The following is a 14,607-nucleotide window of genomic DNA, read 5'->3' as shown; positions in this document are numbered from 1 at the left end:
GACCTCTCCTCAGGTATGGCCTTTATGGAACATTGACATCGAAGAGGAGAAATGCCTGTACGGGGATAGAATGACCATGGCCTAGGACTGTGGCCTGGCAATTCTGTGACGAAGCACAGACGTTATCTATGTATTTGTATTTGTGTGTGTGTGTGTGTGTGTGTGTGTGTGTGTGTGTGTGTGTGTGTGTGTGTGTGTGTGTGTGTGTCTCACCAGTGCCCTGTGGGTGGGATGAAGTATATGCAGCAGTGCACTCTGGAGTCAGGGATGCGCTTCTTCCGGTTGATGTTGATCTCCTCCTGCAGATACTGCTCGTACTGGTCATTGATGAACTTCATGATGGGCTGCCAGCTGCGGGGCACATGGGAAATGGAGTTCAACAACAAGCACTGACAAATGGAAATGAATGGCATGGCTGGTGCAGAAGACTACACTAACCAGTTCTCATTGTTGATCTGGTCCCCAAAGCCCGGAGTGTCGATTACCGTAAGTTTCATCCTCACACCCTTCTCTTCAATGTCTACATCAAAAGTCAACAGAACAGATTGGGTCAGCAGACAGACCTTCTTAGCTACTGTATGTTAGCAGACATAGTGCCCTGCATAACTCTGCATTTTCAGTGGTCAGCGGTCTTAATCTTTAAAGAAGCTCTGTAGCATACCGTGACTGATGGACTTGATCTCAATGGTCTTTGGGATCCTCTCCTCCTCTGTGGTCAGCACTGATTTGCGGCTGACTTTGGACTTGAACAGGGTGTTCATCAGGGTGGACTTGCCCAGACCACTCTGTCCTGCTCAGGGACGGAGGGAATTAGTTCAGACACAGAAATAGAAACGGCAAACCCATCAGAGACTGGGAGGAGGCTGCACACAGCACAAAAAGTGTGTGTCCACGACTCCACACTAACCAATACCATCAACCACAGACAGCCAAGCGTACAGCGCGCGCACACACACACACACACACAGAGACACAGGCACACAGACACATACACAGACACGCAGACACATACACGGACACAGACACACAGACACCCGTACTTCTGCAGTAGTGCCATGTACCTAAGAGGAGCACAATAGCTCTACAGACAGTAGCCCTATACATACACACACACACACACACACACACACACACCACATCAAAACCACTGTTGGCTTTCAGCATGTGTACTTATCAAGCACGAGAGGGCAGGGTCAGGCAAGGGTCAGCCCCGCTTGTAACCCACTCACAGATGGGCAAGCCACACATCCACACACACACACCCACACACACACAATGACAGAGCAGCAGGCGCCAGCCATGAAAGACCTCAGTGTTGCTCCCGGTGGGAGAGGAGCGGAGAGCCACACGGTTCACCTCCCCGCTGACATCCATCACCGGCCCTCCAACAAAGGGCAGCTGGACACCGGCCAGCTCGTTTAGCAGCCAGGCTAACCGTGGCTAACGATGGACACCATACATTAAATGAACGAGCACTTCAGAAAGTGCTCACACTGGGGTCCTCGCCCGAGCACCAGAGCTCCACATTTCTCTTCCCTTGCGCCGCAGAAAAACACTATGAATTGGATGAATTGTTTTTCAGCGGCCCCTATTCACTCGAAACAAACACGAGTGTGCTGAGAGCGAAACGCTACGCCGAGGGTGAATGCGCTCGCTCTGCTACTCAGACCGAGATGTCGGGAGGCTGCAGGTGTCCCGAGCTCTCTCCGCGCGCGAGCTCCCCGAGGGAGAAGAGGGCCATTCATTATTGTGTGGTCAGGATGACTTCATTCCCACCGGTGCTTTGAAATCCATCAAGAGCTGCAAATCTGCACTGCGAACCAGCACTGAAGAGAGGGAGAGGGAGAGGGAGAGGGAGAGGGAGAGGGAGAGAGAGAGAGAGAGAGAGAGAGAGAGAGAGAGAGAGAGAGAGAAGAGGGGAGTCAAGAAAGAAAAAGAGTCTTGTGTGACAGCGCAGCAGGCTGATCTACAGGCGATGTGATGTGTGGGATGTAGCATCTCCGAGGCATCCGGATGCATCAGATCCCCTTCAGATGTGAGCTGTCATGAGACCACTCACTCGGACACTAACTATGGGGTACAAAGACCACTCACTCGGACACTATGGGGTACGAGCTGTCATGAGTCCACTTACTCGGACACTATGGACTACAAAGACCACCGGCACCACACAAGGCCTTACATGCGACCTCCCGTGCTTACAGCACTCTACATCTGTAATGGCAGTGCCTCATAAAGCTTGAGTTCATTACTGCCCTTTTTAATGAGTCACAGTGGCCCAGGGAAACAACAGAAGCTCTAGCCTTCGCCAGCGCTTTGCTTCTGAACTGGACTTGCACGACAGTCCACAACCATCGTCACCAATACATAGTGCCAGCAGCTGACTATGCGTTGTGTAGCCACTGTGGTGCTGAGGGCTGTGTGTGTGTGTGTGTGTGTGTGTGTGTCTAAGTTATATGTCTAAATTGGTTTCCAAGAAGTGTATCCGCACAGTAGGTTTATCCAACTTGCCAGAAATCATTAAGTTGAATCTTCTTTTGTCTGACTCTCTCCCCTGTGGGCCGTCACCACAAAAAGTACACACACCATAGTGGCATGCCACAACAGACGTGCTTAGAAGGTGTAAGATAAACAAACAGTCAAGCTAGAAGATGTTAACAATTCATCTCTGCAAGCCTCAGGGTACACAAATGACTGAGTTTCCTAATTAAGGATATGCTGCTAACGAGCAAACACAAAGTCAGCACACCATACCAAACCGACCACTGTGAAGACGGAAAAAGAGACATGACAAGAAAGGAAAAACAGGCATGGCAGTTACACTCAACATCAACCACATGGTGGAAACAGGACATCTGTGTCTCCAGCGCACAATCGGCTCAGTAGCTTTGGGAAATACATACTGTCAACTTTGAAAACGTCACTAACAGACCTTATTGCCAACGCAATAGATTCAGTGGGTGCTCTGAGGTCCTGACGGGTTTACAAGCGCAGTGTGTACTCTGGCTGGTTGAGCAACATACGTGTTCATTTGTGCAACCCACTGCAAGATGGCACACGCTCTGTTGTGTGTGCCAGGAAAAACACAGAGATGGTGATGTTGTCTATATCAGACACACAAAGTCAACTGGGCAATAAATCTACAGCCCCTCTGTCTGTAACACTGCTATTAAAGAAAGACAGATATTTTGTGTGTGTGTGTGTGTGTGTGTATACAGTGTGTGTGTGTGTGTGTGTGTGTGTGTGTGTGTGTGTTTTATTGCTGATAAACACTGGTGCTGGTACAATATAGCCCCAGGTCAGATAGCTCTCTCTACATACAGAAATGCCCACTTCACCACTGACACCAAAACAAGAACCAGTTAAACGGCATTTAATGTGCTCTACACTGATTAGATTTGAACGGCTCGGTTTCACTGCAGAGGCCGAGGGGCTCAGGCTGCTATGGCAGAGCACTAATTCATTCAGAATCGCTTTAGGTTCCTGTCTGAGGGCATGCCCACACACAAACACACAAACACACACACACAGAGAAACACAGACACACACACAATCTGGATCTTGCATAAAAAAATACAATAATCATTTGTTTATCATCATAGCTTTGATCAAAAAATGTCTACATTAACCTTGAAGTGTGATTCTTTATGTGTCTTTATACCATTCTGTCCAATCAGAATGAGTCTTGAGTTGGACAGTCCCATGCACAAGTCACAAAAGACTCACCGACAACCATGATGTTGAGCTCAAAGCCCTGCTTCATGGCCTTCCTCCTCATCTGCTCCAGGATGGCATCGATGCCCACATAGCTGAAGTCTGTGCCAGGCTTGCCCCCCTGTGCAGCAGGTGCATGCTGGGGCATCTTTGCTGAGTCCGACATAGTCCCGTAGAAGCTTGTGATGACCTCTGGCCCTGATGACACACCACAAGAACAGAACATTCAGCTTTCAGCCACACCAACGAGTCAAATTAGCTTGGGACTCCTCAGTACTAATAACCACTAATTACTTTAAGATGTTTCTGGTGCACTGACGTGACCACAAGATGTAGTTTCCCTGAGCTAAGTAGACAGAGATATAAAAGAGCACATGTAAAAGCAGAACTAGACAGGTGTTGGGGAAGAAAATGGAAATGGGGAAGAGAGCCCCATTAGAACCCCACATGTATTGGAGATGACAAATAGATTAGCTGCATGAAAAAGCAAACAGTGAGGTGAAACAAAGTAATATTACACTCAGTCATTCAGAGCCTTTCAGCTGTGTGTGCAATACCCCCCCCACCCCTATCCAAATGCACAGTTTATGAATACATTCTTTCTGATGCAAGTGGAGATGCCGCATTGAAGTCGGTATCAATTTCACATTAAATTCCACAGCTGACATCTGTATTAAGTCTGAAGAAGCCCGTCTCTGTCTTTAGTGTTCTGGCGGGCCAGAGGCCAGCTGGACCTGGAGGGGCCCTGGATCCCTGCGGTCCAATCAGCTAGCATTCCATCCAGCAGACCCCTCTCGCACTGGGTAAGCGCCAGGAGCTGTCTCAGGCTGCCCACTCCATTCAAACGTTCCTAGTCTGCATTACACATAAGGCTAACGTGCTTCTGCACCCATATCCTGCAGTGGCAAGAGAACAATAACTTTGGGGAAAATGCTACATTAAAAGAGGAGAGCCTGTGCTAAGAGCCTGTCTGTTTTGTACAGTCTATCAGACGGCACATCTCCACGTGCTAGGCAATTAAGAGAGAAGCATTTTGGAGAATGTGTGTAGCGGATGCCCTTTGTTACAATGCTGCCTTGCCAAAAACATAATGGAAGATCCACTTACCAGCGAGAGTGAGAGAGAAAGGAAGCGTGTGGGAGCAAAAAAAGACAAAAGAATTCTCAAAAAGTTGCAGAAGAAATGCTCAGACACACCACTGGTGTGTGTCTGAGAGGGCTCAACAACACTGTGGTTTCCGTCAGTGCACTCATTCTTTCACCAACACACACACACACACACACACACACACACACACACACACACACAAAGAGGGCACGTGGGGGGAGGATATGGAGTAGGGGAGGTGTATGTAAAAGTGGAAAACAAACTCCGGTAAAGCAGCTACAGATTCTCAGATTGTCCTTGGATCAGATCAAACTGTGAAGCGCTCTTGTGCCGTCCTCCTTGATCACATCAAACTAGCCTCAGCATTCTCCAAACGGCTACATACTGTATCTTAAGATTCAGAGCACCACACACAGGTGTGCGCAGACACACACCATCAGTTAAGGTCAAAGAAATATGCACATGCACTATCGAGTCAAAGTCGATAGTGCATGAGAGCACGCAAACAGTAAACAGTGGTAGATCTGCGCTGCCTTGCCAGCACTTCCTGTAGAACTCACAACACACAAACAGGTCCAAGAGCAAGGGGAGCTCAGTGAGTGGCTGGTGTTTTGACCAGTCAGGACTGGTCAGGCTGGATGGACCAGGAAAGTCGGACCGAATGGTGTTCCATTTAAGTGCTGTTCAACCAACTCCTCATCTCGCTTCCTGTCATTTTCGGTTAACTCTCTCGCACACTTTCTACCACCCACAACGACCTCTCTCACGCACTCAGACCAACAGACAGAAAGGCAGCGTTAGGAAGATGAACAGGAAGTCATAGATATGCAAGATAACGGTAAAAATCTTTGCAGTGTATGTGTGTGTGTGTGTGTGTGTGTGCGCGTGCGAGTGGTGTATGTGTGCATGCATCAAAGCCTCTCATTGTTTGATAGTGAACTTTGTGTTAGAATATGGGCCTGTTATTTATTTTTTTCAATAACATTGTGTTGTTCTGTCCCCGTGAGATCAATCTGAATTATTTTATTACCATTTTTCTGAACTATTTGATAAATTACGGTATATTTTTTAGATATTTAATATTGTATAATGTTTTGATTCTTGTCTTATATCTTTTTATCTGATATTTAATTATTGTTAACTTCCCTCTATTATTTTTTAATTGTAAAGCACAACCTTTTGCCCAACATTTGTTTAAAATGTGCTATATAAATAAAATGACCTTGACCTTTAATTTTCTCTCTCAAATTCTTGCTTCCTTCCCTCCCTCCCCTTGTCGATCACACAGGAAGTCATGTTTACGGTCTTCACCCAGGGCCTCATTTCCTGCCACTGACTGATAGATACACAGCCCAAAACAAGTCCAGTGCACACAGCTCTAATCAGATGCCTCTAAACAAGCCCAGTGCACACAGCTCCAATCAGATGCCCCTAAACAAGCCCAGTGCACACAGCTCCAATCAGATGCCCCTAAACAAGCCCAGTGCACACAGCTCCAATCAGATGCCCCTAAACCATCCTGTCCGTGTTTGTACAGAACGTTCCTTACAGCCATTCTGCAGTCGTTTGGGAGAACCAATGCCTTCTTTAGAGTTCTGTGTTTGGGAGAACCAATGCCTCCTTTAGAGTTCTGTATAGCTAAACTCATGGGCTGGCATTGCATCACTAATAAACTTAGAGTCTTGCTGAACAACCAAACTTCCATTTACCATCTGCATCATGGCTAAAACTAGCACTCCTCCAGGTGAAAGACTAAGTCACCGTAAAGTTGAATATAGACTCCCCAGCACCAAACAGCTGGTGTAAAACACATAAAAGGCGATGTGTGTGTGTTTTTGTGTGTGTGTGTGTGTGTGTGTGTACAGTATGTGTGGTGGGGGAGGTGTGTGTGTGTGTGTGTGTGTGTGTGTGGGGGGGGGGGGGGGTGATGGGGGGAAGCCTAGGGTAATTACACCCATTGCTCTCTTTACAGCCTGTGAACCTTAAGCGTCTCTCTAGAGGACTGTGGTCCTCCTCTGTTCTCTCGACACTTAATCCTGGGAACAGGGCTCCTAATAAACCGCAGTGCCGCCTCATATACACACACACACACACACACAATAACAGACCAGGCCACTCTAGTAAACATTTTTTATATATATGCATACTGTATGCATGCAGACACTCTCTCAGAGAGAGAGAGAGAGAGAGAGAGAGAGAGAGAGAGAGAGAGAGAGAGAGAGAGAGAGAGAGAGAGAGAGAGAGAGAGAGAGAGAGATAGAGATAGAGATAGAGATAGAGATAGAGATAGAGATAGAGATAGAGAGATGAATGGTTCCCATGAGTTGGATGTGAAATGCCAATTGAGCCTGGCCCTTTGTGCTGAATGGGATTTTCTGCTTGGCCCGCAGATATGGGAGACACAAAAGGGCCTTGAGACAGAGAGGCCCGGGCTCCCAGGCCCCAGCTCAGAGCTCCCCTCCAACCAGGCTGCAGCCTCCAGACCCACCATGATTGATGAAGTCTGTGATTCAGTGCACGGCCTTGGCCCAAACGTCCTGGAGATGAGGGGGGAAGAGACTCCCTCCTAAACCTCCTAAAGCTGAAATGAATCAATCAATAAACCTCACCGTCACTGGATCCGTTTCACCGCCTTCCTCACGGCTCCGGCCAACCTCAGCGCTCCCTTATTTTCGAACATTAACCGAACATTAATGGCTGGGTGTTCAATCAAATATGAAATCCACACGTTGACCTAGTTAGAGGACAGAGCTCTCATGCCAACACACCACTGCCAAATCTCCCCATCCTTATTCAACGCTACTTCCTCTTCCCAACCAAACACCACTACTTTGCACTGCAAACTGAATGCCATGCTAGCAGTCTACGGAACACGTAGGATTGACCCAGTCATGTTCAGCTGTGGGACGTATAGGGTTTAAATCCCAGTCTATAGGCATATTGTTGATGCCTGAGATACTGATACAGTAATGGGCACTTCTGCCACCCTGCTCAGGATTGCTTACAACCACAACCCTTCTGGTGCGGGCACTAGTGCCAACACAAGCAGCGCGTCATCTGCTACTTGATACCTGCCAGGGATGGGATTAGGGACAGGGTGTGAAAGAGAGGGACTGTGTGAAACACGCAGCAGAAATGACTGTAACGTGAGACAGAATGAATGCCCACATATACTCACAGATACGGACAAGACGAGAGACCCAGTGGGAACCAGACTACCCTAAGAGTGCTCTGTTCCCTTTCAGGGGCCGACATGGCCAGATCTGAGTCTTACTTCCTGTTTCTACTTAAAGGCTTTGAGGTTTTACATATATACCTGAATCTGTCTGCAAAGTACATAATGCAGGTAATATTTAACAGAATGAAATGAAACAGAGCATGTGCTGTATATCGTTAGCGTATATAAAATGACTGATTAACAGAACTTTTAATGACTGAAATTTAACCAAACAGTGATGGAATACTTCCAAAGTTGCAATGAATAAAAATGTAATCTTCTAAAGGCTAGACAGGTGTGATTTGACCAGTGTTACGCATAAACAGCATTTGGTGATGTGTAGTGTCTAGCTAGAGAGCTTTCAATAAATAATGTGCAATGTGATGGGCAGAATAACACGTGTTGGCGTGCACTGCTGGTCTGCCATGAAAAGCCGAGAGACTCTAATCTACTACTAAAGCAGATGATAAAAACACACTAGAATACACATGGTAGACAAAAACATGACCACATGGATATCTGTGCACCCAGACACAGATTCAGACCAAGAGCATGCTGTTGGCATTACCTGAAGCATGCCACAGTTAACCACAATGGGAACACATGTGGCGTGCTGCAGAGGTTTGCTCCACCATGCCCTTGTTATATGTTATACAACAGTATGACTGCAGAGTGATGCTCTATGTAGTCCTGCTGTTGAGCCCCTTTGGTTATAAAGGGGTGCTCAGATTAATATTGAGCTGCATCCTGAATGAAATAAAATCAGACAATGTCTGAAACATAAACCAGTGACCTATAACATACACCACAAAGGACAAAAGCGACACAGCCTCAAGACAGCAAGTCTGTGGTTTGTGTGATGCTAACTCGCATCCTAAGCAGGAAATCATGCTTCTAACAGAGTTGCTGCATACAGATTGTGTTTGCCCATTCAGATGTGACAGTTTAGTGTTAATATTTCCAAACACAGACAAACTAACACGGATTTCCTGGGTGATACGGTCCAAGCAGATTTCCGTCTGGTTAGGGATTTTCTTCCTCCATTCTCAGACTGATGTTCTATCCTGATCCTAGATCGCTCTCACCACAAGCCAAAGAAAAACTTTCCCAAGAATCTGTAAGCTCCAAGTCATCAGACAATGTTTGATTTGGTGGACAAATCACAATGATCCGTACTTTTAAATCCCCCACGTGCTATTACAACAACCCAAAATCCTGAAACCCCCGACCCAAAACAGACACCGCATGAGTCGCATTCATCACTGCCTGTTCTGTGGGTCTCCATCTTGTTCAGCCTCATGCTGGACTCCCGTTACCAGACTCTATAAATCTCTACATTGTCGATTTCCTGTTTCCATTTTATTGTGAGCAGCGCGGAGTGGGCTTGTCCGTCCGGGGACTGACCGAGCCTCACACAAAAATGTCGACCTGAATGCCACAGCGGGGAAAACAGTGCGCTCGGCATTAGCAGGACGATGATTCACTCTGTGAGCAGTGTGTTCACCCGGTCCAGGGCTTGAGGATGTCAGCATGAGTTGTGCGGGACTGGATTTGTAACATCTGTCTCTGGGCTGTCTATAGACCACCAAGCAAGGCAAAGGCACGCTCAAGTCTTGCTGTCTAGCATAGATATTAGCCTAACTTCTCAAGTCTTCAAATTCTTACCCAATTTTGGGGTATGCTGGATCAATGTAAGTATGTTTAAGAGAGGACTCTTTCGTCAATTATTATCAAAAATATGACAAGGAGGATTTAAACAGATGGCAGTATAAGCCCAGCAAATATATGGTATGGCAATAAGCACCAGACAACTCAGTGCTGCTGAGACATGGAGTGTTCAAATGCATCAGATGCAGCCAACAAACACTCAATCAAGGCTTAGAATGTTCACTGTAAGATGCAACATCTGTTTTCCGGTGACAACCCTGGAAAACATATGGTTGTTTATGCCAGCGGTCCCAAGGGACAGCGCTTTCACTGATTTCAGATCAGCTACTTGGGCTGCCTGCGCATTCCAATCAGCTGGTCCATACGAGAGAGAATCAGCACGACTCCTTGGGTGCACTCGGAGGAGGAAGTCGATCGTAAAAGTTTTATGCCTTTGCGCTGTCTCGCAGTAGACATATGGGAGGTTGGGTTACGTGGGACGTTGCAGGAGACTCAACCGTGAAAGCTCATCACAATGACAGCAGACGAACAGACATTTCACTTGTCCCCTTCATAGGAGAACCAGATGGGTGATGATGTTCCCAGTACCGTGATTGACCCAGGTCAGGACAGAGGAGCATACCTGATCAGTCAGAGCTCGTCTTCACCATCAGCCCAACACGTCCGACACACCAACACACACATGAAGTGGTCAAACATATGCTACACACTAGGGTGAACTCCATGAGGTGATGACACACAGAAAGACCTCCGTAGGTCATGGGGTTTGAACTGCTCTGCACTAATGTGGAGAGCCAACTGACCCAGGTGAGAGGAGGTTCAGTGGCGGCCGGCGAGCATTCTGTTGGGTGACCGAGGAGGGGAGGAATGCTACTGGTCCACTTCATCTTTCACTTCATCTTTCACGTTCCCTGGCCCCCTGAGAATGCGACCTTTGCTACCACACTCCAAAAAAGCAGATGGCATGGCCGGGTGTTAAACTACAGTCCTGCGCACAGAGCCTTCTGGAAGCCCAGATAATGGCTTCTCCGGCAAACGTGATGGAGTGGAAGGGGGAGGAGCGAGGTTCAGAGGATGCTGGATGCCTTTGTGCGTTTGACTTCACTGACAACATTCCACTTTCTAGACATTCTGACGTCTCACTCACATTGGGAATACTCACGTTTTGATCTGATGGTCGGTCAAAATGCGAAAAATCTCTTAATCGACACCTTAGTGGTCATTTCTTAACCTTTGTACATCTGGCTAAGCCATGTAGTAATGCTGTGATCATTTCATATCGTATGACTAAAAGTGGAAAAAATACAAGAGTAATTTCCAATAGAGGAAAACACTTTGAGCTCATTCTTGCCATCAATTAAGTTAGTTGTGCCCACTAGCAAATAATTTGCTACCCACATGGACTAACAGTTATTTGGAAACATGCAATTTTCTACCATTCCCAATCCCACAGCCAAGGAGCAGCTGACTTAATTCCCCCTGCAACATTAACAGGGCTCAAAAGTTCCCCAGCAAAAAAGGGTTGCAGATGTCTGGAAATCAATCAAACTGCTGCTCTTGTCCCATTAAGTGCCTTTTAAGAGCCAGGACCTCTGTAATTATCAATTTTGCTCAGTTAACGAGTGCAGAGACTGCGCTCCACTATGACATTAGAAATCCAAAAAGAGACTTGTCCTACTTGTGAAACTGACACAGTGGACAGATAAGATAAGACAGGTAAGATCAAGACTGACATGACAAAACTAGATTGAACCAGACTGGTCCCGACTGCAACAAGCAAAGTGAAGCATAATGACAGAGAAAAAAAAACAGACAGCCAGTAGATGCCAATGATTATTCATATAGTAGCCTACACATTAATCAGGAGTCCACATCTTTGCACAACAGGTTTAACAAAATCCAGCTGCTTTGCTCTAGCTCTCAAGTGCTTGTTCAGGAGTCCACCAAATAAGCCTTGGACAGACTCCTGCAGCAGCACTGTACAGTAGCCCAGCGGTGAAGACTCAGAATGGCAGAGTTGAACTTGATGGAAATAGTTGATATTTAGAAATGTGTAGAGGGAACATCAGCTAGAATGTTTTCCAGCGTAGTTTGAGTTGCTGTCAGGAGGAGGGGCAACGCCATATGCCACATGCTGGCACAAGCCCCCAAGACAACGTCAAACGTTCAGCGGTGAGGCGAAATGACACATCTGCCGTTGCTCTTTCAGCTCCCTTCATTCGACTTCAGTTACGCCACCCATCTCCCTGTCTCTCTCTCTCTCTCTCTAAACAACAACCTCACAGGCTTCTGTTAGCACTGCCTTTTCTGTTAACGAGGCAGGAGAGCTGTATTTATGAAGACACACACACACACACAACTGATGTTTATAGTGCAACAGGCCTCGGTATGGTGGAGGTTGGCTTCAGGCCGGCCACCTGGAAATACCAAGCACTGTGACCCCCACACACAGAAATCATAGAGCAGCAGTATAAAAGACCTTAACCTCTCCAGGAGCTTGCTCATTCTACAGATGTACTCCACTATTGACAATAAGTGTGTTATAAGAATCTATAGCGCTAGTAGTCGTGTTGACCTGCCGCACAGTGAGTGTGAGGCTGTAAGTGGATTTCCTTCTTGACTTGACTGGCATGTCCTTGGACATTCTTGCACAACAACTTATTCAGGAACACTTGAAATGAAATGACAAGACTGAAAAAAACATTCAGCCCTACATAATTCAAAAAGCATCTCCACTTTGAACTCCTTTTACCATGCTTTCCTTGAAGGACTAAACTCAGCCTAGAGGAAGTCTCAAATGGCAACACACACACACACACACACACACCTCCCCTTGAACTTCAAGTCAGGTGCCTCTGACTTTTGGAACCACTGCCAAAAAATAAACTGCCTTACAACTGTTACACCTGGCTCTGAAGGCAACGCTGTGGGTCGAAGCAAACGCGGTAACTTATTACTGGACTAGAAGGAGGGGGGCAAGAGAAGGGAAATGAAACCCCTCCACAGAACTGCAGCAGACCCCTCTAAAACATGGAGAGCATTTATAGCAAACATGATGAAGCCACGGTCCCCCACCCCCAGATTGATTACTCGAGGCCCAGAGAGAGGACCCAAACAAAGGAGAGAGAGGGAAGAGTAGGAGGGAGAAAAGAATGGAAGGAGGAAGGGAGGGAGGGAGGAGGTGCTCACTGAGCCCATCATATGTTTCACTGAACAAGAGACCAAGAGAGAGGGAGGGAGGGAGAGAGAGAGAGAGAGAGAGAGAGAAAGGCCCATCCTCCCAAACAAATCCTCAACAAATGTTTTCCACAATGTTGCATTCTCTGTCCTTTGCTACCTCTATGACACCATCCACAAACGCAGAAAGATGACACCTGGAAAAACTTGTGCATGTCAGAAAAGCCAGAAACAACACTTTCTTTGTTTAACACTAGCCTTCAGATGAGCCCAACATGAACAAGACACCACAAGCAAAGTGAGACACACACACACACACACACACACAGAGACAGCAGAGGGACACAGCCACGACACAACTTAATGAAACACAGCACACAGGGAGTATTGGCAGTAACTCACCCTTTCTGGCTTTCTCTCTCTCACACACTCCCTCACTCTCTCTCTCTCTCTCTCTTTAGCCTTCTCTGCCTCCTTCTCTCTCAGTCACTCAGCCTGCACCAGCTGGTGCTCACAGGCCACACCCACTCTGTGGTCACATGACAGCCAAGCAGTCACACCCCTCATTCACCGAGTGGCAATCAATAGAAAGCAACAGTGTGTCTGTATGTATGGACAGTTGGACAGGGCAAGCAAATGTATGCATGTGAATGTGTGTTTATGTATACAAGCAAATAGCATTTGTGTATTTACATGTGTGTGTGTGTGTGAGAGAGAGAGAGAGAGAGAGAGAGAGAGACGGAGAGAAAGAGAGAGAGAGAGAGAGAGAAAGAGAGAGAGAGTGAATGCATGTGAATCCATGCAGCATGGTGGTGCATTAGGCTGCCAAGACATTTGGTCATTTTCCCTGAACTCCCCCTGCAGTGTGTGTCCCTAATGAGCTTCCATACGTGAGATTGATGGTTGTCTACAGCTTGTGCTCAGAGACATTTCCCTGAAGAAGGACTGCATATTAATCAAACATTAATCTATTAGAAGGCTAGACTCAAATATACAACTGGGAGATTGAAGGTTGGGAGATTGAGTAAAGGTCATCGGTATTATATAGATTCCATGCATACTGTATTGAAAGCAGGCTTGTGCAAAATTCCAGAATTTAATTGAAACTGGCTCTTAAATTCCAATTCAATTCTTGAATTTCACTTGCATTTCAATTAAGGTAGCAAACAGGAAGCAGAATTGCAATTGTGCACAACCCTGATTGAAAGCAATGTTTGTTGCCTTACTGTATATAATAGCCTCAAGTTTCTCTGGCTTACAGCCACATAGCAACTGTTGGAAAATAAATCATATGACTCCTATGAAAAGCAAATATGCACACAGATATAAAGGCCCATCTTCACATAAACAAGACTCTCCTAGTAGCTCTTTAGTTTAGTCTAACTTCCTGCAGAGACAGCAGGTGCAAGAAAAAACACCTCTAGTGCTTATTTCCTGCTCACCACAAGCCACCAGACCCTATTTGTTTCAGTAGAAGTGATATTAACGTCTTCATCTATCCAGCAAAACGGCTGCGTTTCCTGTCTATCTAGTCATGCACATGCACATTTCAGCTGTGCACAGCTCTGTGTGGTTTCGCCTGCTGTGTGTATATAGGTCTGTGGATTCCAAGCGTTGGTTGTAGTCACCTGCTAGTGAGGTGTGCCAGAATGCGACCCTTTGAGAGTGTTACGCTGTGTGGTGGGTTTCTATGGAGAACTGATCAGAATGTGGAGGAAATGACT

General features: G+C 46.6%; 1 protein-coding gene across 5 annotated transcripts in view; it reads right to left on the bottom strand.

The window, feature by feature from the left end:
• Positions 1-14,607, bottom strand: part of sept9b (septin 9b) — a 66,574-nt gene that overhangs the window by 11,869 nt on the left and 40,098 nt on the right. For all 5 annotated transcript variants that reach the window (XM_042103017.1, XM_042103018.1, XM_042103013.1 and 2 more), the window contains exons 3-6: positions 3,727-3,912; positions 662-790; positions 439-520; positions 214-351 (exon numbers count right to left, since the gene is read on the bottom strand). In XM_042103017.1, coding sequence (XP_041958951.1) covers positions 214-351; positions 439-520; positions 662-790; positions 3,727-3,912 — 535 coding nt within the window. The remainder of the gene's footprint in view (positions 1-213; positions 352-438; positions 521-661; positions 791-3,726; positions 3,913-14,607) is intronic.

The sequence above is a fragment of the Alosa sapidissima genome, chromosome 9 (genome assembly GCF_018492685.1).
Source record: "Alosa sapidissima isolate fAloSap1 chromosome 9, fAloSap1.pri, whole genome shotgun sequence".
NCBI classification, from domain to species: domain Eukaryota; kingdom Metazoa; phylum Chordata; class Actinopteri; order Clupeiformes; family Clupeidae; genus Alosa; species Alosa sapidissima.
Note: the sequence above shows the minus strand (reverse complement) of the source record. Positions and strands in the feature narration are given on the sequence as shown.